Raw genomic sequence first — 20000 nt, forward strand, 5'->3', positions numbered from 1 at the left:
TGTGTTTACATGGCGTTTTCAAAGCGGAATTAATCTTTATTCAGAATTAAGGTCAGTTAATTCCGAATTAGATGTCTCATGTAAATGTAGCAAAAGATGGTTTAGCAGTAGCATACGTCAGGGTGATGCTACCACAACTAATTCCACTATTGTATGGATTAAATTATTTTTTGGTGAATTATCTAAGGATCATATGCATAACAGTACATTAATTGCCAGTTATTAATTAATTTATGGGCATTAGATGTGGTTGTACCACCTGACGTGAGCCCCCCAAAAAATGTAATTGACCCTCATGTGTGTGTGTATTCCACAATCTGAGCATGCCACATGGACAATGCTAGAGTGTGTGTGCGTGTGCGTGTGTGTGTGTGTGCGTGCCTGTACGAGTATGCATGACTGTAATGTAATGAACACACTTCATACTTTTTATTTTCATAGCTGCTAAAAAGTCCTTATAGAGTACCTTTTGGTTTGAAAAGGTTCTGGGTAGCTGTGGGCTAATGGTTACGGAGGTGGACTTGCGACCAGAGGGTTGCAGGTTCAAATCTCTCCCTACACCTTCATCTTGAGCAAGGCACCTAGCCCCAGGTTGCTCCAGGGACTGTAACTAATACCCTGTAAATATCTGTAAGTCAAGTTGGATAAAAGCGTCAGCATATTGCCTCTTTTCCACTGCCAGTTTTCTGGTAGGCCTACAGCTAGTCACAGCTCGACTTGGCCGCCACTTTTTGCCGCACTGTGTCGAGCTGTAGGCCTACCAGAAAACTGGCAGTGGAAAAGAGGCATCAGTGTAATGAAAAGAAATGAAAACAAAACTTGATCCCAATAAACAGTATAGTAATTACCCTCCAGGGGTTATTTTTGTCCTGAGTCAGGAGGATATGTGTTGGTTCACGGCAGAGCCGGCTGCACTCCTGCTTGTCAGTAGCGGTTGCTGTTTCTGCCTTTAGCCCACAGGAGGCAGGTCGCCTCTACCGATGATTAGTGTGGAGCCATGTAGACAGACCGGCACTGGCCTGCTCAGATAACACTGAAACCTAGACACAGACACACAACACACGCCTAATAAAGAATCCCAGACAGACACACACACACACACACACACACACACACACACACACACACACACACACACACACACACACACACACAAGCCTAATAGAGAACAGCTGTCATTTATTAAGGTCAGCTGAGCGATAAGCCAATAGCACTAAACCACAGGACGTGATGCAGGCTACTTCATAAAGTGGAATGAATGAAATGTACTATGAAGCTGTGACCTTCAGATAACTGTCATAAATGTGATTATTTTTTACATCCTCGTGGGCTGTCTGTCACTGCCTGGTTTTCAACCTAGTTTGTAACTTCAGATGTATGTGTAACCAATTTTCGTCCAAACAAACCATACTGTGCGTGTGCATCGTGTGCTATTTTAATGGAAGCAAAATATGGAATGTCAGTGAAATGAATGAAATGTGATTTAATGTGAATATGTATATTCACCAATCCTGTATTTACAGTTTGGGACCAAGACATATGGGACCAAATAACAAAATGGACGTAGGCCTACTGTAAAAAGTGAAGATGTATTCTGATATTACTGGGTATGATGACATGTACTGTATGATGTCTATGGTGAAGTGTGTGAATGCATCTGAAAAACGTGCTCCAGACCCAGACAGTGGCTCACCCTATCTCCCCATCTCTCTCTCTCTCTCTCTCTCTCTCTGATCGTGTCTTCCAGACTGCAGTGGAAGTCTTTAAAAGGATAATTCTGGAGGCAGAGAAGATCGATGGCGGCGCCCCTCAAGGAAGGACATCCTGCTCCCTCATGTAGAGCCCCCAGACCCTCCTGACCCCCGACCTTTTGTCCCTCGATGACCTCCACCCTACGAGCCCCCCCGCCTGCCCTGCCCTGTACCCCAACCCTGGCCCCAACCCAGCGCCAACTTCCTCACCATCCTCCCCAAAACTCCCGAATGCCCCACTCCCCACCCACCCAACCACCGCACCAAACAACCCCCTGAGCCCCCTTCCTTCGTGCCCACCCCTTCCTCAAACCTGCCCACCGCCCTGCACAACCTGCCACCCCACCCCTCCACCCCCAGCCACTCACAGCACTGGACACTGGGAAATCCCTCTACTTGAAGTGGCTAACTGCCTGTTTTTCTCTCTGCTCCATAGAAACATGTATTATTATTAGCGTCTTCTTCTTTTAACCATGACATTTTTTTATATTTAATTATTCTTTTTTTCCCTTCCTATTCTTCTACTGCTTTATGATTTTATTTGTTTTTAGTTTTGAATTTATTCTGTTCTTTTTATTTGTCAACTTTTTTTAACTCTTATTTTGGAAGAAACAGAGAAGCTCTCTGTTGACATGTAGTGGAGTAATGTTAACCATTCCTGAGGTCCCCCCTCTATTCCTCTATTCCTCTATACCTCTATTCCTCTCTCCCTCTCTCCCTCTTGCTCTCACCCTCTCCTCTCCTCTCCTCTCCTCTCCTCTCCTCTCCTCCATCTGCAAACCAAACCTGGTGAATCTTGAGCCTTACTTCTTCTTCGTCATCCTTCATCTTTTCTACCTAAATAAAAAGCCCCCGTTGCCCCCCTCCCCTCCCCCGCCCCTTCTCTTCGTCCTCCTCTGAATTTGTATATCGTATTTCTTAAAACAGTAATTATGGCCAATAAAGTTGCCAGCATTCATTCTTCCTTTGTAGTGAATGTTGTTTAACTTTTTTGATTGTAATCATTAAAAGCAGCATATTGTTTCACTACACCCGCTGTTTTTGGAGCCTTTTCAATGTGCTTTGAAAGGATATTTTACATTACCGGTAATAGTCGCCTCCATATTGAGGGAGGGAGGCAGCGACCGTTTATTTATAGTTTACTATTCCATGTGGGAAAGCGTGTGATTTTTGTGATCTGTTGGCTAAAACCTGAAAGTTAATGTTTCCAAATAAGTGGCCAATTTATAGGCTGAGTTGGTTGAAAAGTAGAATAGGACCCAGTAAGGCACGGCCCTTGTTATAAATTAATACCCTAGCTGTTACCAGAATGGCAATGACCAAGAGGTAATGTGTCACTAAAGGCCCTGTGCACTGTCATAGCGGTGTAGTACTATGGTGGTAACGTTTTTTTTTTTTTTTTCAGTAACTAATTCAGCATTCTGTTGGTTAAACAGCATGCTTTAAGGGGCTACAGTGTAATTGGCTTTACATTACAGTGCATTAGCTGCCTGTCACTCTTATCAAGGGTGATTTGCCGTTATTATTTTAGCTACCGGAACCGTCCCACTTGCCCTGCCCTGCCCTGCCCTGCCTGTAGCCGCGTGGGGTTAGATGGGGACAGCGTGGACCTCTGCCACGGAGGAGGAGGAAGAGGAGGATGAGGATGTGCTAGAGTCACAGGAATAGGGTGGACCTCCGCCATGGAGGAGGAAGAAGAGGAGGATGCGCTAAATTCTCTTGGCCTTGTGTGCTTTTGCACTCATGTCAAAATGCATGAGCTATAAATGAACACACAACAGGGTGTGAGAACAGAGCTGCAGACGGGTGGCATCACACTGATTTTAACACACACACACACACAGAGCTCTCTCTCACACACACACACACACAAAAGGTGCTAATTAATGTGGATGAAGTGTTGTAAAAGGGGAGCCGCAGTCAGACCCAACAAAACGTACAAAAGTGTTTACTCCAACAGAAATGAAAGTGCTCTGAAGAGGGAAGACCGGTCCGGTGGGTACAGTCTAACCAAACAGAATACAGGAAAAGACTTATTTTCTCTGGTCTAACCCAGGCCCGTCACTAGGTTTGAGAGACAGGGGGGCCTTAGCCCCAGAGGAAGAAAATGTGCGCGCGCAGAAATTTTTTCAGCTCACCTGCTAAGGTTTTGTCTATGAATTCATTATTTTAAGAGCAAAGATATCCCGCACACTGTCCATTCCACCAACAAACTTCAATACATTGTTTCGGTCATCCGACCTTCTTCATGTTGTATTAAAGTTTGTTGGTGGAATGGACAGTATGCAGGATTTCTTTACACTTGAATGACAACCCCACTGGGATAATATCCTACGCACCTGCCCACCTACAGAGGTGTGCAAAAGCGTCTTCTTGAACAATTATTTTAAGAGCACCATACCGATTTTTAAACACTAGTTACAGTGATTTATTTTTTTTAATTCACATTTTAATGAACATTCGGTAGCACTAGCACTAGCATTAGCACTAATACATACAATGTTAATGCCTGCATAAGTAACTTGTAAGGTATGTACTAAGCAAACCCTAAGGCCTACTAGGTCCTTACTAAGGTTAAATTGGTAATAAATCCCTTATTGTGCATGAACAAGACATTTGCGAATACATGCCTAACAAATGTTTGATTTTGCTTTGTCTTATAAGTTACTCATACAGGGACTTTGCATGTATTAGTGCTAATAGATGTATCCCTAAAATCAAGTGTTACCGAACATTCCTTATATGTAAGCTAAACAAAACATTTCAAAATGTTTCAACTGATGAATATTATGTACGGAAGTTGAAATGATTAGATAAAAATGCAGAGAGCATAATTTACACAAGGACTAGGAACTTTAAGGAGTTACTAACTGCGCATCTCCAGGAGAAGCAGTGGTCAGGAAGCGATTCATTCAAACAGGTTCCTTACTTGGAAAACTATGCATCCCCGGCAGATATTTGGTAATTCTTACTCCATTAGTAGCTATTTGAATCAGTTCATGTGTGTTTTCAAACTGCTAAGACAAATATTAAAGCTCAACTATAATTTCAAGACAATGTCAAATTGATTTATTACAAGGGAATTGTGAGTAAAAATTGAGGTGTTTTTAGTCACAAAGCACAATCCTCTACCTGTTTTCCCCCCACATAACACATTGCTGTGCACCCAGCTTTTATTGCTGTGCAGTAGGATGGCATTAAACAATAAATAACTTGCCTTCTTGATGGTTCGTATTCGGTGCTTTACTGCATTTATTTTTGAAAAAATGTAAAAAAAAATATATATATATATATATATATATATTTTTTTTTTTTTGCAAAATCGTTTCAGGGGGGGCTAATAGTAGGCTAAAGCCCCCCTAAAATAGGCCTAACGACGGCCCTGGTCTAACCTTTCTTTATAAAGTTTTTGCCAAAGCTCAATGATGACACTTTCAAAATACAGTAGCCCATTTGTCTTCATTGCAATGAAAAAAACACACGGCACTATGAACTGACCCAACTGCACGCACTTCTTTCAGTGAAACAGGTGTTTAGTGTTTCTGAGACTTCAATTGTATGTCTGATGCACCCACCAAAAAAAGAGAAACTATTATAAATTGAACAACAACAAAATATGTAGCGTACATACCCTATTATGTTTAGCATGTTCACCAAAGGCAAAAAAAAAGCACACAAGCTGCACACAAAACCTACAGTAAATTACTAATGTTAGGTGGTCTACTACAACATTTAACCTACCTTGTACTTCAAGATGATGTTTAAGACAACAGAGGTACCCCCTGTCTCTCTTGAATGTAGCCTGCTGTAAAGTCAGTAGGCCTGCTTTAATGTGTTGGTAAGGGTAGGCTATGTGTCATTGGCGTGGAGATCAATTTCAGTTAGATCTACAATTGACGAAATGGGCCTATAAAACAGCTTCGTCACACTATAAAGGATGCACATTAGGTCAGTTGAATGGCTGTGCTGATGTAATGCATAGGCCTACATTGCATTTTGGTAGAAGGAAGTTTTGTAGCAATAGCAAGATTTGTATAGCACATTACCTACCTACCTTACCTACATAACTTTCATTCACAATGACAGAGAAGACAGACAAAAAATACTATAGAAAGTATAGGAAGATTATGGGTGTTTAGGATTTTATGGGGCAGCCATGGCCTAGTGGTTAGAGAGTTGGTCTTTCAAAGGAGGTTCGAATCCCCCCTGACCTCTCCCTACATTTCCAACCCTGGCTGAAGTGCCCTTGAGCAAGGCACCTAACCCCACATTGCTCCAGGGAATGTAACCAATACCCTGAAAGATAATAACTGTAAGACGCTTTGAATAAATGAAAGCGTCAGCTAAGTGTAATGTAATGTAGTAATAAAGTAATAAATTATAGAGCAAATAACAAACCTTGACCAAGGGCAGATGAAAGCAAAGCTGTTTTTTATAAGACATGATTCTGTTGGGACATGTTCAAATTAGGTAGATGACACTCTGAAGACCCAAGAGCCTATGTAATGACCTTAGCAGGTACTGGAGTGATATGGTCTCTTTTCTTTGTTTTGGTTAGAATTCTAGCAGCACTTTGGGGAAATGATAAGCAGTGGTTAAATCAGCTTTTGTGAGGGCAAGCCCTTCACTCACAGTCAATACTATATCACTTTTTTAAAAATGTGCAAGAAAGTCCTTGTGGACAACCCTTCAGCTGTCCAAGGATTCAAGGATAGTCCAGGTGCAGGTGTAAGGCAGGGAAAAGTGATCAATATGAAAAGTTCATTAACACCGCACACTGGATACTGTTCTTTTTTTCTCTTCATTTTTTGTAGCGAACAACGCGTTTCGCCTATTGCGTCTTCAGGTTCGCTCTTTACCAACCCGCATTACCCAGGTGTACAAATAAGGTATCGATCACATGATTAGTTGCTAGTCTGTGCATATTCACCACCCCCATTCAGGTGCGTAAAGTAGGTCCATCACAGAATCAGAATCAGTCTGTACAGGTAAAGGCATCTTACAATTGTCCAGTAAGCAGGGGCATCCCAACATGAAAGGTGTAGAACAAATTCCAATCAACACTTTAGGTAAAAATTCAATATCACATCATTAGTCAAAATATAATGCTTCCTAATATCAGTAAATGGCCATTAATAAAACATCACAGTAAACAAGTCCACCAAGCTATTCAATTTGTCAACATCTAAAATAACAGTACAATCATTTTTCATAGTATTAAGTGCAAAAAGGCAAGAAAAATACCATAAAGTTACATCATTCACACATCAATTCACAAGAAAACACTAAAATCCTGTTTCTAGTTCAGTCCATAAGGTTCAACAGTATTTAGAGCGTGGATCCAATATGCTTCCCTTTTTAGCAGTTGTTTTATACCCCCTCCTCTTGGATTAGGCATAACTCTCTCTATCCCCACAAATCTCAATGTGGAAGCAGAGCTACAATTTCTGTCTCTATAATGTCTGGCAATCGCATACTCCATGTTGTTATAATAGAAGCTTTATGTTCAGCTATTCTTAATTTCAAGTTTCTTTTTGTTTGGCCTTTATACACAAAGCATGGACATATTAGCATATACACAACATGGGTGGAGAGACAATTAATACATTGTTTGATGTTATACTTCTTGCCTGTGTGGGGGTGGTTGAAGGTTTTTCGTGTCGTGTGTATTAGAGCAGTGTGCACACCTGCCACACTTGTAATTGCCAAAGAGTTGGTTAGTCAGCCAGCTTGTCATAGGGGCTTCTTGGTACAAGGAACTGACGACTAAATATTTTATATTTTTGCCCCTGTCGGGAAGATGGTTAAGACTAGGGTCACACTTCAGAAGTTTCCAGTGTTTATTCACAATTCTCTTCACTTGCTTAGAGCTAGTGGAGTACTCAGAGACAAAGGAGGCTGGCTTAGCAGTTCACTCTTGGCTTTATGGGAAGCCCTCACCATAGCCTGGTCAATCACAGCTTGGTCATGGCCCCTTTCTCTGAATCGCTGCGCCATGTCGTTTGCTTTCACATTAAAGGCTTCCTCACTGCTTCAAATTCTCTTCAGCCGTATAAGCTGACCATAAGGGATATTGTTAATTATATGGTCAGGGTGGAAGCTGGATGCATGAAGAATGGTGTTTCTGTCGGTTTCCTTTCGATAGATAGAAGTTTCCAATTCGCTATTATTTAGAGTGATATCAAGGTCAAGAAAATAAATTCTGTTGGAGATATACTCCATTATGAGTCTCAAATTGGGATGTATGTCCCTACATAATCCACTGTCCACATTGAGGCAGGTGGAGCAGCCATGAAGGCAGCGGAGATGGCCGATCTGGCCTTGAAGGCTGAGATGGAGGATCTGGCCATGAAGGCAGCTGAGGTCCAGAGGCGCATCTTGCCACCAGGCAAGGCAGGCAGCCACTTGGGGCCCCCAAGCCCCTAGATAGTTAATAACAGCCCATACTGTACTACAGTCGTGGTGATTTTGGTTAAAATCTTCATTGTTTTCCATTTTCGCTTGGGGCCCCACCTAACCCAAGAATCGGCTCTGCTGAAGTCCCTACAGTGCAGAAGGCAGAAGCTCAGGCCAGGCCCAAAGCAGAGACGATAAAAACAACAGGTATGCAACGTATTGTATCTGACCATATTCATAATTTTTGACTAAATTATTGATCTTTACCTTATAGCAATTGGTGCTATTATTGATTCTTTTCTCCCCTTTCTGTCTGATCTCGTGTGCATCCATTTCATTTCCTGCCAATCAAGTGTGCTTCTGGTGGAAAAGAGCAGGCCTTTCCAGAGGGCTTTATTGGTCACCGGGCTGCTTGGAGTCGGTTTGTTTGCCCTCTGGAAACTAAAGACCTAATGCCTGCAGCGTCTCCAACATGGACCGCTCAACCAATCACAGACTGAATTGAATCTAATATGAATAGAGAAGTCACTGTGTTCGCGAGCGTTTACGACATGTAGGTATTGGGGGAATGTGTGTGTGTGTGTGTGTGTGTGTGTGTGTGTGTGTGTGTGTGTGTGTGTGTGTGTGTGTTTGTGTGTGTGTGTGTGTGTGTGTGTGTGTGTGTGTGTGTGTGTGTGTGTGTGTGTGTGTGTGTGTGTGTGTGTGTGTGTGTGTGTGTGTGTGTGTGTGTGTGTGTGTGTGTGTGTGTGTGTGTGTGTGCACGTGCATGCGCATGCGCATGCGCATGTGTGCCTGTTCACATAATTTTAAATTTGCTCTCTGAGTTGATGTCACAGAGCCATTCACAGAGTTATGAAGGAAATTCCCCTATGGCAGCATTCAAATATGTTAAATCCATATAGCATTAAATTCCTTTGGTGAATTTGGTAGATAGTGTACTGGTGTAAGTGGTGAGATAAGTCAGCCGTCAAATGAGGCATTGTGGCAATTGCCGAGTACTGAGTGGATGGATTCAGGCACGGATTACTGCACTGCACTTACTACCACTACTACTACTACTACTACTACTACTACTGTACTTTGCTGTAACATTGTGAGACATTTTCACCCCTATCATACTCTGTACACTGCCTACTTCTATACTATACTATATCATAGATGTATCTGTCAACACTGGTCATGTTAAGACTGTCTACCTTAACTGACAGAGTATGTTTTCTGCACATGGTCTATCCCAACTCACAGAATGTCTTTTTGCACAATTACCTTTTTACATTTTTTACATTTTTTACATATTACTTTTTCACATTCTTTATCTTTACTATTTTTATTTTCCCCTCCCTGACTATTCCTGTGTTATTTGTGTCTTGAAATGTCCATGTGGGCATTTGTTTATTTGTGTATTTATGTAAGCTATTGGATACCTGAATTTCCCCCTGGGGATTAATAAAGTTACTCTACTCTACTCTACTCTACCATGCCCAGAGAGGCCCAAGAGTCAAGAGGGCTCTGAAGCTCTAGCCCTTATACAGTATTTCCATTCTCATATTGCGTTAAAATAACACTCTTAATCAGTGTTCTTTCTAATTTTCTTGGGGGACAACTCTGCACCCTCCCAACAGCATAGAATCTCACACCTGGCCTAAAACCCTACATCGTTTTCTAAACTAGCAACACCTATAGGGGGACCTTTCTTGTTGTCTGGCCCAGGGGCCCACGGAATCATAATCTGTCCCTGAGTGGAATGGTGAAATCACCACGTCTCACAAGAAGGTCATCAGACTTCCCCTGTGAAGCCGGTCCAATATCATTAATTTTTTTATTTTTAAGATATTTTCTTTTTGTCTTTTTTGAATTTATTTGATAGGACAGAGTGAGAGGTGAACAGGAAGCGAATAGGGAGAGAGACGGGGAGGGGTCGGCAAAGGACCCGGGTCGGGAATTGAACCCGGGTCAGCTGCATGGCAGACAAGTGCCCTACCAGTTGGCCACGGCAGGGCCGGTCCAATATGATTAATGTCAATTATAGAAAGACAATGCAGCATTGAATTACCTTTTGGCAAATTGGGTAGACATGCTTCCTATTGGGTGAAAGAATTGACCGGCCGCACTTCATTTGCATGTGTGAATGAATATTAGCAATATGAAGAGTGCAAAAAAGGTGTCAGTTAACAAATCAGTTATTAGTACAAATGTGTCTAACTGGTACTTCATTGTAGAACATATTTTAACGCATTTCAGAGTACTGTGTAGATAGGCTACAGTGTATACTGCGGCTGTGTCCATTGTTTGTTTGTTTTGTGTGTGTGTGTGTGTGTGCATGTGCGTGTGCGTGTGTGTGTGAATCGTGTTATGAATAGGCTATCCCTTATGTTGTCATCAATGTGAAAATATTTACTACTAGTAATAATAATCGTATATAATAATACAGTAGTAATAATGATAATATTAATAATACTAACAACAACAATAATAATAGTAATAATAATCATCATAACCATCATCATTGGTTTCTTATTGGATGTACTTTATTTTATTAACTTGCTCTGATGTAGGCCTACTTTCTCCGTTTGTGTTTTATTTCACCCTCTATTTATAGGGTAAAGGCAGTATTCATAGGACCAACGTAACCTATGAGTGACAGGTTCTCATTTCTTCTTTTGAGCTTCTTTTGTTTTGTTTTGTTTTGTTTTGTGTGTCTTGTGTTTTTGTCTTCTGGTGGGGTTTGTATCATTTGTAAAAGAAAAGAGAAAAGTGGAAAATAATGTATGGATTTGTTTTGACCACAGGAAGAACAGTGCTCCTATAAGGAGAAAACTGATGTGTTGTTAATCAATCAATCAATCAATCAATCAATCAATCAATCAATCAATCAATCATCATCATCATCATTATTATCACAGAAACATAACATGTTCTGGTTGATTTGCATATTGTAGGCTATTACGTAAATTGTATACATACATTTGTATAGGACTACCAGTAGGCCTATGTTTCAATACAGCTCTCCTTTGTTTTCAATTACTGTTGAAATGAACTGCACAGTCTACACCTGGTGTCCTTAGGTGACACTGACCTCTTTTACACTAGCCATTTAATTCACAGTGAACTCAATTTAACTCTGAGTAACTTAATTCCGCCTTGAAAACATCATGTGAACACTGACTTCACAATTTGGAAATAAATGAAAGTGCAATGTAAATGAAAGTGCAACTTGATGGAACTATAGAATTATGAATTATTAATTGGAATGAACGACATGTAAATGTGACATTTGACATTAACATACACATTACCAATAAATTAATGTGAAGACAGAGAGCAGCAAACAGTCACTCTCAACCAGATTTTGTGAGTTGAAAGAAACATTTTGGCATACTTAAATTATTTTTTCTCTTTTCACTTTTTCTTGTTAACCCCCCCCACACCCACCCACCCACACACAACACACACACACACACACACACACACACGCACGCACGCACGCACGCACGCACGCACGCACACACACACACACACACACACACACACACACACACACACACACACACACACACACACACACACACACACACACACACACACACACACACACACACACACACACAATTTTTTTTTTTACCAAAGTCTTGGCAAGCAGAAGAACAAAAGGATTCAACATTCTCAGTTTGTGTTTAAGTTTGGCATCTTGAGTGTGAGTCCTCCGCCGTGAGTGTGGTCTAATACATGTAATGATTTACATAATAATGATGTAAATACGTACATCTTTCCCAAGTTGATCATGCCCTCCATATATACAGAAGTCTGCACATGAGTGGCTTGTGGGCAAGAGGCTCTTCTGAACAGAGGCAGGTCATGGGAAAGTGGAGGCCAATTACAGCTCTTGTCTCTCTAGTACCATCCATGCATGTACATGGCACCTGGTTGCTATGGCAACAAAGTCAGTAGGCTAACCCTTAACGCCCTCTCACCACTGGTGCAGCTACTGTCTCTCCCTCCCTCCCTCCCTCCCTTTCTCTCTCCCTCTCTCTCTCTCTCTCTCTCTCTCTCTCTCTCTCTCTCTCTCTCTCTCTCTCTCTCTCTCTCTGTCTCTCTCTCTCTGCTATACTGGTTTGCCTAGCCATTGCATTCAACAAGTGCTAAAGAGAACCATAGCATATGCGAAACAGCCCCACCACAAAGCCCCGTTCAAGCAAAATCCATTGTGTTGCCACAGTCGCCCCCCCATAGCCAAAGCCCAGAATCAGCATTGCCAACGTGTGAAGGGAAAGTGTCAAGCTTGCAGAAGCCCTAAGCCCCGCATTGTGCGGCCATTGTGGGGCAAACCTCGCGATACTGCCGCACACAAGCCAGGCCATATATATTGGGGTGTCCAACTTTTTTAGTGTCACACTTTCACTTGTGGGTCAGGTTGGACAACATCCAGTTTGAAAATGTCGCAGTATTCTGGAAAGGTAAGCTCCCAGGGCTGGCCTGCCCATGCAGTGGCTTCACTGCCCTCCCACAAACACACCACTGCACCCATCATAGCAAAGGGTCCAGAGCCGATCACTTTTCCAGGGCAGGGTATACTGTAGTTATTATTTTTATTTCATTTCTTTATTTTTTTGTAGACAGAATTAAGTGGGGAAAATGTTTCATTGAAAAGATTCTCAACCTGACATACTGGGGGAATTATTCGATTAGTATTTTGGAGGAGTTGTCCAGTTCCAGTTAAAACATAGGTAAAAAGTTTCAAGGCTGGCAAGACAATGACAGAACCTAGTCAATGATATCCTCTTTTTGATCCTTTTTGGGTTTTTTGGGGGCAATTTTTCATAGTGTTCTTTGTATTGAGTTGGCTCTGGATTTTGGACAGAGAGACGAAAATAGGGATGGCACTGTGTTGGCATTGCTTGTGGGTGCCATTCTCTGATGGGCACACAGCACGAGCAATTAGTCACCAAAGAGAAACTCGGGCGTGGTGTGATGTGGTGTATTCTGAGCCTGCCCGCTCACTGTGACACTCACAGTCCCCTCTCTCCCTGCCTCTGGTAATCTGAAGGCCAGGCTTTTTCAATTTCACACTTCGCAAATCAATGTACGCAGTCGGGGGTCCAATCTCATGGCAATGGATTAGATGGGATTTCCTAATCAATTAAATGGACAAATGGATTTTTTTTTCTTTAAACAGAGTGCCTTTCTACTGAAAGGATAATTTCTCATCTTCTCTTTTGACCAAAGACAAAAAATGAGAAGAGCAGTGGAAAATTGCTTTAAAAAGTCGATATTTTTCCATTCACAGTAGCGTGCTTGGAGGCAGGGATGGTCAGTGCAGAGTATAGTGCGAAACAAAGCAAAAGACAGATAGTTAGATCGTTTTTTTGTAACCTACCCAGTCTCTGGTCCTTCTCAGTGGCTGTAATGAAATTGAATTGATTGCAGAAAAATATAGAAGCGAAGAAGCAAACTGTTTGCACTCGATTTACTACAACGGCTTGGAATCACAACCAAGTTTTAGATATCCAGTATCTCTGCTTCTTCTTCTCAGCGGCTGCATTGAAATGCACAGCGCATCTGTGGCCCCACAGCACACTCCATTCATATGCAGCTCATAGCTTTACACCTGACACTGACTCCAGCATCTCTCCTCTGTAGCATCTCTCCTCTAACATCTCTCCTCTCCTCCGCATCACACAAACACAACCAGTACCTGCACTTCGCATGCTAGCTGTGTGTACCGGTAGTTGTACGGGTGCAAAACAACTTCCCTACTGTCATGTATGCCTCTGTTGTCTCTATGTCTGTGTTTTGTCCGTGTTTGGGTGCCTGTTGGGTGTAGTTTTACAAGAGTGAACGTGTGTGTTGTACAGCTCTTTCTTCAGTGTCTCACATGTACTCTATGTGTCCTCCTTCAGATATGAGTACATTTCATACAGAGTACATTTCAGAAATTTAACCCCCCCGCCCCCTCTCTCCCCCAGATATGCTTCTACGAGGGCAAGTGCTTCACTGGCCGCTGCTTGGAGGTGTATGGCGACTGTGATAACTTCCAGGACCGCGGCTTCATGAACCGCGTCAACTCCATCCGTGTGGAGAGCGGAGCCTGGATCTGCTATGACCACCCCGACTTCAAGGGCCAGCAGTACATCCTGGAGCGCGGAGAGTACCCCGAGTTCCAGCGTTGGAACTCCCACAACGATCACATGGGCTCCTGCAAGCCTATCAGGATGGTGAGTACGGCAGTGTTGACCAATCCTAACAGGCTGCAGAGGTGGTTTTACCAATAGGCAAACTAGGCAATTCCCTAGGGCCCCACCAAAAACGTCCACTGCAGGGGCCCCGTTATGCCAGTCCTGGCATGGTAAATACCAGCAAAAGTAATTCAAGAGGGCCCCATGTCTATATTTTGACGAGGGCCCCCAAAGGAGTAGATCCGCCACTGACATACGAGCTCTTTGCCTCAGACAGGTGGTCTAAGTCACACCTGTCAACAGATGGAAAAGTGTGAGAGAAAAGTGTTGTTATGGCTTAAGGAACATTACACTTGATAATCTCAAGATATCATGTTGTGTTACACAGAATATGTCTCTGACTATAAAAGAGTCTGAAAAGAAGTCAAATATGTAAATATCTATACCTATATTTTACATACAGTTACCAAAGGTCTTGTACGCACATTCTCATATTGTCATTTGTACAACTGTACATACATTCTCTCACCCATTTTTTTGCCTCCTCTCTTCCCCTACCCCTGGCAGCACGGTGAGCACTACAGAATTGAGATGTTCGAGGGCTGCAACTACTCTGGCCAGTGCATGGAGCTGTGCTGCGACTGCCCCTTCCTGCAGAGCCGCGGCTTCACCAAGACCTGCGTCAACTCCGTCAGAGTCTACGGTGATGGAGCGTAAGTACAGAGTGACTGACAAACCTCCAGAACAGCCCATCACACCCCAGCCACAACAACACACAGAGCAGAGGCATACGTGTAGCAGAACAGCTATAAGCCATTACATCATTCACCAAAATGTCACAGCAGCAGACAGTAGAGTTGGTGATTTCTGTTCAACTCAATATGGTTCATTCAATTTAACCTGAGGATCAATTTGAGTCATATCAACTCTATTCAAAAAGGCTTTGCTATTGAGTCCTACTGCTATAACAGTCTCAGACCTGAGCTTATTACAGAAATCTGGGAAGTGTATCATAGTATTTTTGTACATATTTCTGTGGTAGGGCCTATAACAGACTCTTTTTGAGGACCAGGCTGTTTCTTTGCCAGTGTCAGTAAAGGGAAGTCAATAAGGGTCTGGTTTGGTCAGCTATAATCTCTGGTCCTCAGAGGCTCATTTAGAGCAGAGCAGAATATCAGCTGAACACTGACCACTGCTGGTGTGTTGGATATTACCTTTCCTCTTCAATAGAGACGCAGCTGCACTATCCTGCTGTATAATATCCTGCTAAAACACACTTTACATCGACATCAGATGAGGACAACCGATTACTGGAGGATGAAAACAACATATGCCGCTTATTACCAACAATTACTGTTAGCTTAATTAGACAGAAAATGTAAAGGGCACTTAAACGAATCATCAACCTATTACCAATTAACGTCCTTCGTCAGTCAGTCACGGCAATTAATTATCATTGTGTATTTGCGGTGGGAAGTGAAACATGCCTCAGTGCATTACTGTAAATCATGCTGAGAAGCTTGTAATAAATAAGTCTGTTGACAGCTACTGACTTGGAGGACGCGACAACAGTAAATGTTGATGCGATTCCCCTCAGACACAGACAGAAGACTTCACAGTAAATTCTAGTGTTAATTCAACCTTTACAGAGTCGGACCAACAAGAGGAGTGTTACGCTTGACTCTCTAGATGTTGAATTAACGCAAGAGAGGCCTTATACTGTGTTTGGGATGGGGCTATTTCTTCACTCCAGTATCTGTCTTCATCTGCTGCTGTGCATAGAACCAATTTAGACACAAAAAAAGCCAATTACAGATAATCAGATCTCGCCAGATCTCCTTTTCGGATCTTGCTTAGAAAATGGCACAATAGGACCTGTCACAATGTAGCAGTACATGCCGGTAATCCAAAATGGTCTCATTTATTGAATAGGTGATTTTAGGCATAGCTGCAACACACTTTGGTTTCTAATGTATGAACTCAACTTTTCATGACATGAACTTAAAAAAATCTCTGCCTGTGTGCATGTATGTGTATACCTGTGTGTGTGTGTATGTGTGTGTGTGTGTATGTGTATATTCTTGTGTGTGTGTTCCTTCCTCCTCTGCAGCTGGGTGATGTACGAAGAGCCCAACTTCCGTGGCCGCATGTACATCGTGGAGAGAGGCAACTACTGCAGCCACAACGAGTGGCAGGCCCAGAACCCCAACATCCAGTCCATCCGCAGGGTCGTCAACTACTTCTAAAGCCCCAATCCCGAGCACCTCGCCCCGGCCCCGGCCCCTGCCCTGCCCCTTACTCCAAGTCTCCTGAGCCCTTAGACCGACCCTCCACCAACAGACTCTGTCACCTCTCACCCCACAACCCCCCTTCTATCTTCTATCTTTCTTGCTCTCTTCCTCAAAGAAATGTAAAATAAAAGTGAGCTAATCTATGGCCAAAAAAACCCAAACAAATCTGTATTTTATATAATATCACACCTTGGTGTTTTGCTGCGTCTGTCAAACTGTGTGGATGGAGTTGAGTACTGGCTGTGGGAAAGTGCAACGAACACCAGCTATTTTTTCTTTTTAAAAATACATACACTGCCACAGCTTTTCACATGATAATGCTAGTTAGACTGTGTCTCAACAACTCATCTCCCCCATATACACAAGATGACAATTCAATGGATTTCAGAAATTCCAAATTCAAAGACAGGAAAAACATGCAGCAGAACGATTCAGACATTCTGTGTGGGATGTAGATCCACTAGACTCCACTCCCTAATGTCCTGGAGGATGTGCAACTCACATTGTTGATTTTTTGTATTTTATCGAATTATTCTATCAAGCAATACAGATATTGATTATTAAAAAAAATGATCAATTCAATATCGGTGTTAATTGCTGTTTGCTTGCGAGTATAACTGTAGCACAGGCCAAAGTCTTGCAACTCACAGTGCTCTAACACAGGGGTTTTCAAAGTGGGGGGCCAGGGACACCTGGGGAGCCACAAAGGGGTGACAGGAAAGACAAAATAAATAATGTAATAAATAAAATAACTAAAATGAACCAAAAATAAATCAAACAATATTCCCTCCTGTTAAGACATGCATATCATAATCTACTCCATCTCAGAACATTAGCACCATCATCCTTATAACCCAATGGGGAAGCTACTCAGACTGTCAGACATACAGGTAGATTACGGTTGTGAAAGGGGTGCGCAGAAAAAACACTGTGGCACCACCTACTGTATGTAAGGGGGGCCTTGGCCAGAATCTACTACGATATGGGGGGCCGTGCCATGGTAAAGTTTGGGAACCCCTGCTCTAACAGAGTGAAAAGTAACACAGGTTTGGTAAAGTCGATGTCCTTCGGGGCCAACAGGGGAGAGGAAAAGCTGCCTTATCCATTGCTGTATACATGGCATGGGTTCTCAATTTTTGTTTTCCCCTGACAGCGCGACCCTGGCTGCGCACAACTCAACCTCTGATTGTTGGAAACCGCTGTTGGTCAAAAAATTAGCTCATGTGGTTGGCTGCCAGTGTCTTGCCCCTCCTCATAACATCATGTTTACAAACACTGCGAACACATGTATTATCCAGTTAACACGGGCGTTAAGATGCATTCAACAGCACTCTGGTTGCCCATAGACTTCAGTGGTGACCATTAACTTGCACACCGATGCCCTGAACTAGCAGACAGGAAATTCTGTGAGAGCACGAAATAAAGAGTGCTCGTAATATGGAATGGGTGGGAAATGGGCGTCGTCATAATATGAAACGGGTGGGGAAATGGGGTGTAGTAATAGGGTGGAGTTGTGTTTGTTTGGAACCTTACTAAAGTCTCTTTTGTAGGAAGATACACTGAAGAAAAGATATACTGCACAATCGTTTTAAAATAAACCAAACACAAGTTTATTGCTGGTTATGGGAACACAATTAACAAATGACCAACTCAAATCTTAGGCACAACAGCAACCTGAAATGATGGCATCATTTTAAATGAGCAAACGTCAATCACTAAACTACACAAGCAAAGACATATTTGACCTACCAGTCAAATTCCTAAACTTTACAATAATAATCTTTAAATTTAAATGAATATTGTATGATAATCATAATCTTTGAAAGATGCAGCAACAACAGCTTCACATATTGCCAGTGTTGTGGCCCAAATGTAAACTTTCTTGAGAGCAATGTCTCTAGGTATGGCAATTATTTAATATTGCATTGTGGTTTTTTTTTCAAATGAACTCAATGATGACAACAAAAACAAAAGCAATCGATGATCCCAACCAATACCAACACAAAACTCCTCTTCTTAAATCCCTGAACAAAATAATCAATCTATGGCCTCAAAATCCCTTCAAGTATCCTTAGTTAATTATTATCATTTATTATTACTAAACAAGTCTCCTGAAACCTTCAACCGAAAAAATAAAATGAAAAACAATCTGTCAGTTAAGTGCTTTTGAAATGCACAGGTGTGTGTCATCAGAACCAGGGGAGTTTTCCAAGAACCTGGCTAAGTAGTAATCCAGGTTAAGTTAACCTTGAGGCAGTGGTAAATCATCTAATAGAAGAGCCTGGAATCCGTAATTTCAGAACTAAATGACACCTGTGGACTATCTATTATCATATTTACCACTTCCTGCAGGTTAACTTAGCCAGACTCATCACTTAGCCATGTTCTTGGAATACTCCCCCAGGTGTGCGTCATCAGAACAGGTGTGTCTTCAGCAGGTTGAGCTGCTGGTCCTCTCCAGGTAGGACTTGAGGAGTGTGATGATCTCTCCCTCTTCATCTAGGGAGACGTCCAGGTAGTCCTCCTCGTGCTGAGGGATGTCCTCCAGGACCTCATTCACCAGGTCTGCGTCCAGACTCGCCGAGGCTACCAGAGAAGCAAACAAGGTCATGAAAATACACAAAACATTATGAAAACGGCACAGTCATATAAAACAGCAATATACCTTCAGTGTGCAGACTCGCCATGCCTTCAAGAAAATATCAACACCATCAAAACAAATACCGGTACACAAAATGTCAACATCAAAAGCACACATAAAATAGGAATGTGCATCCCCATGTCTGCATACAGATTCATGAAAGAAAAGCAAAAACACCACAAGATACAGTATACCCAAAGCCGGGCTGGAAATTAAAGTGATTTGGAGTTTTCCCGGACCAAACCATCGAAGTGTACCACCGGGAGAACTAATTTTAGCCGAACTATTTTTGTCTCTTGTCTTATTCTTACATTAATATCAATTAGTCTGTGTGAATTCATCACGGCAGCCCAACCGCCCGCTGTTTCACAGTTGATTAAATAGTTTCTACCATGTAGGCCTAGGCCTAATTCCCCATCGATCCCTCCCACATGTTTCAGATGGTTTGGCCCAAGGCTCGTCTTTTAAATCACACAGCCTATGGAATGCTTTCTAGCATCAGCGCAGCAGGCCACTGATGATCCAGATGAGGGCAGGACTACTGAAGGGCCAGGTAGAGGAAGAGAGTTAGTCAAAATAGATGTTTATGATATAAAATATGGCATAGTCTACAGAAGAAAACCATGATATGTGTAGATTAAATCGTGCAGATGATTTAAGTGAATGAAAGGATAGGCTGTATGCAGAATACAGTAGGCATGGAGCCCAGGACCACAGTAGAAACGGGTAGCAGGATTTAAGATTAACT

At 42.3% G+C, this 20000-nt stretch overlaps 3 protein-coding genes across 3 annotated transcripts in view; 2 read left to right on the forward strand and 1 right to left on the reverse strand.

The window, feature by feature from the left end:
* Window positions 1–2780, forward strand: part of rheb (Ras homolog, mTORC1 binding) — a 45144-nt gene extending 42364 nt beyond the window's left edge. Inside the window, exon 8 of the mRNA XM_063206118.1 lies at window positions 1748–2780. Within this exon, the coding sequence (XP_063062188.1) occupies window positions 1748–1840 (93 nt within the window). The 3' untranslated portion in view covers window positions 1841–2780. The remainder of the gene's footprint in view (window positions 1–1747) is intronic.
* A 9778-nt stretch (window positions 2781–12558) lies between these two features.
* On the forward strand, window positions 12559–16770 carry crygn2 (crystallin, gamma N2). Its single transcript, XM_063206119.1, has 4 exons — window positions 12559–12601; window positions 14111–14359; window positions 14888–15033; window positions 16431–16770. Exons 1-4 carry the CDS (start codon window positions 12581–12583, stop codon window positions 16564–16566), a joined length of 552 nt encoding a protein of 183 aa, XP_063062189.1. The 5' UTR covers window positions 12559–12580; the 3' UTR covers window positions 16567–16770.
* A 1427-nt stretch (window positions 16771–18197) lies between these two features.
* The window catches only part of nub1 (negative regulator of ubiquitin-like proteins 1), a 15355-nt gene continuing 13552 nt past the window's right edge, over window positions 18198–20000 (reverse strand). Inside the window, exon 14 of the mRNA XM_063206759.1 lies at window positions 18198–19197. Coding sequence (XP_063062829.1) covers window positions 19043–19197 — 155 coding nt within the window. The 3' untranslated portion in view covers window positions 18198–19042. The remainder of the gene's footprint in view (window positions 19198–20000) is intronic.

This window comes from Engraulis encrasicolus, chromosome 9, assembly GCF_034702125.1.
Source record: "Engraulis encrasicolus isolate BLACKSEA-1 chromosome 9, IST_EnEncr_1.0, whole genome shotgun sequence".
Classification (NCBI taxonomy): Eukaryota; Metazoa; Chordata; class Actinopteri; order Clupeiformes; family Engraulidae; genus Engraulis; species Engraulis encrasicolus.

Coding starts and splice junctions, on each gene's coding strand:
- crygn2 (XM_063206119.1), top strand. CDS start 12,581: ATGTCGCAGTATTCTGGAAAG. Junction 14,360..14,887: donor CCTGCAAGCCTATCAGGATG/GTGAGTACGGCA, acceptor TACCCCTGGCAG/CACGGTGAGCACTACAGAAT. Junction 15,034..16,430: donor AGAGTCTACGGTGATGGAGC/GTAAGTACAGAG, acceptor CCTCCTCTGCAG/CTGGGTGATGTACGAAGAGC.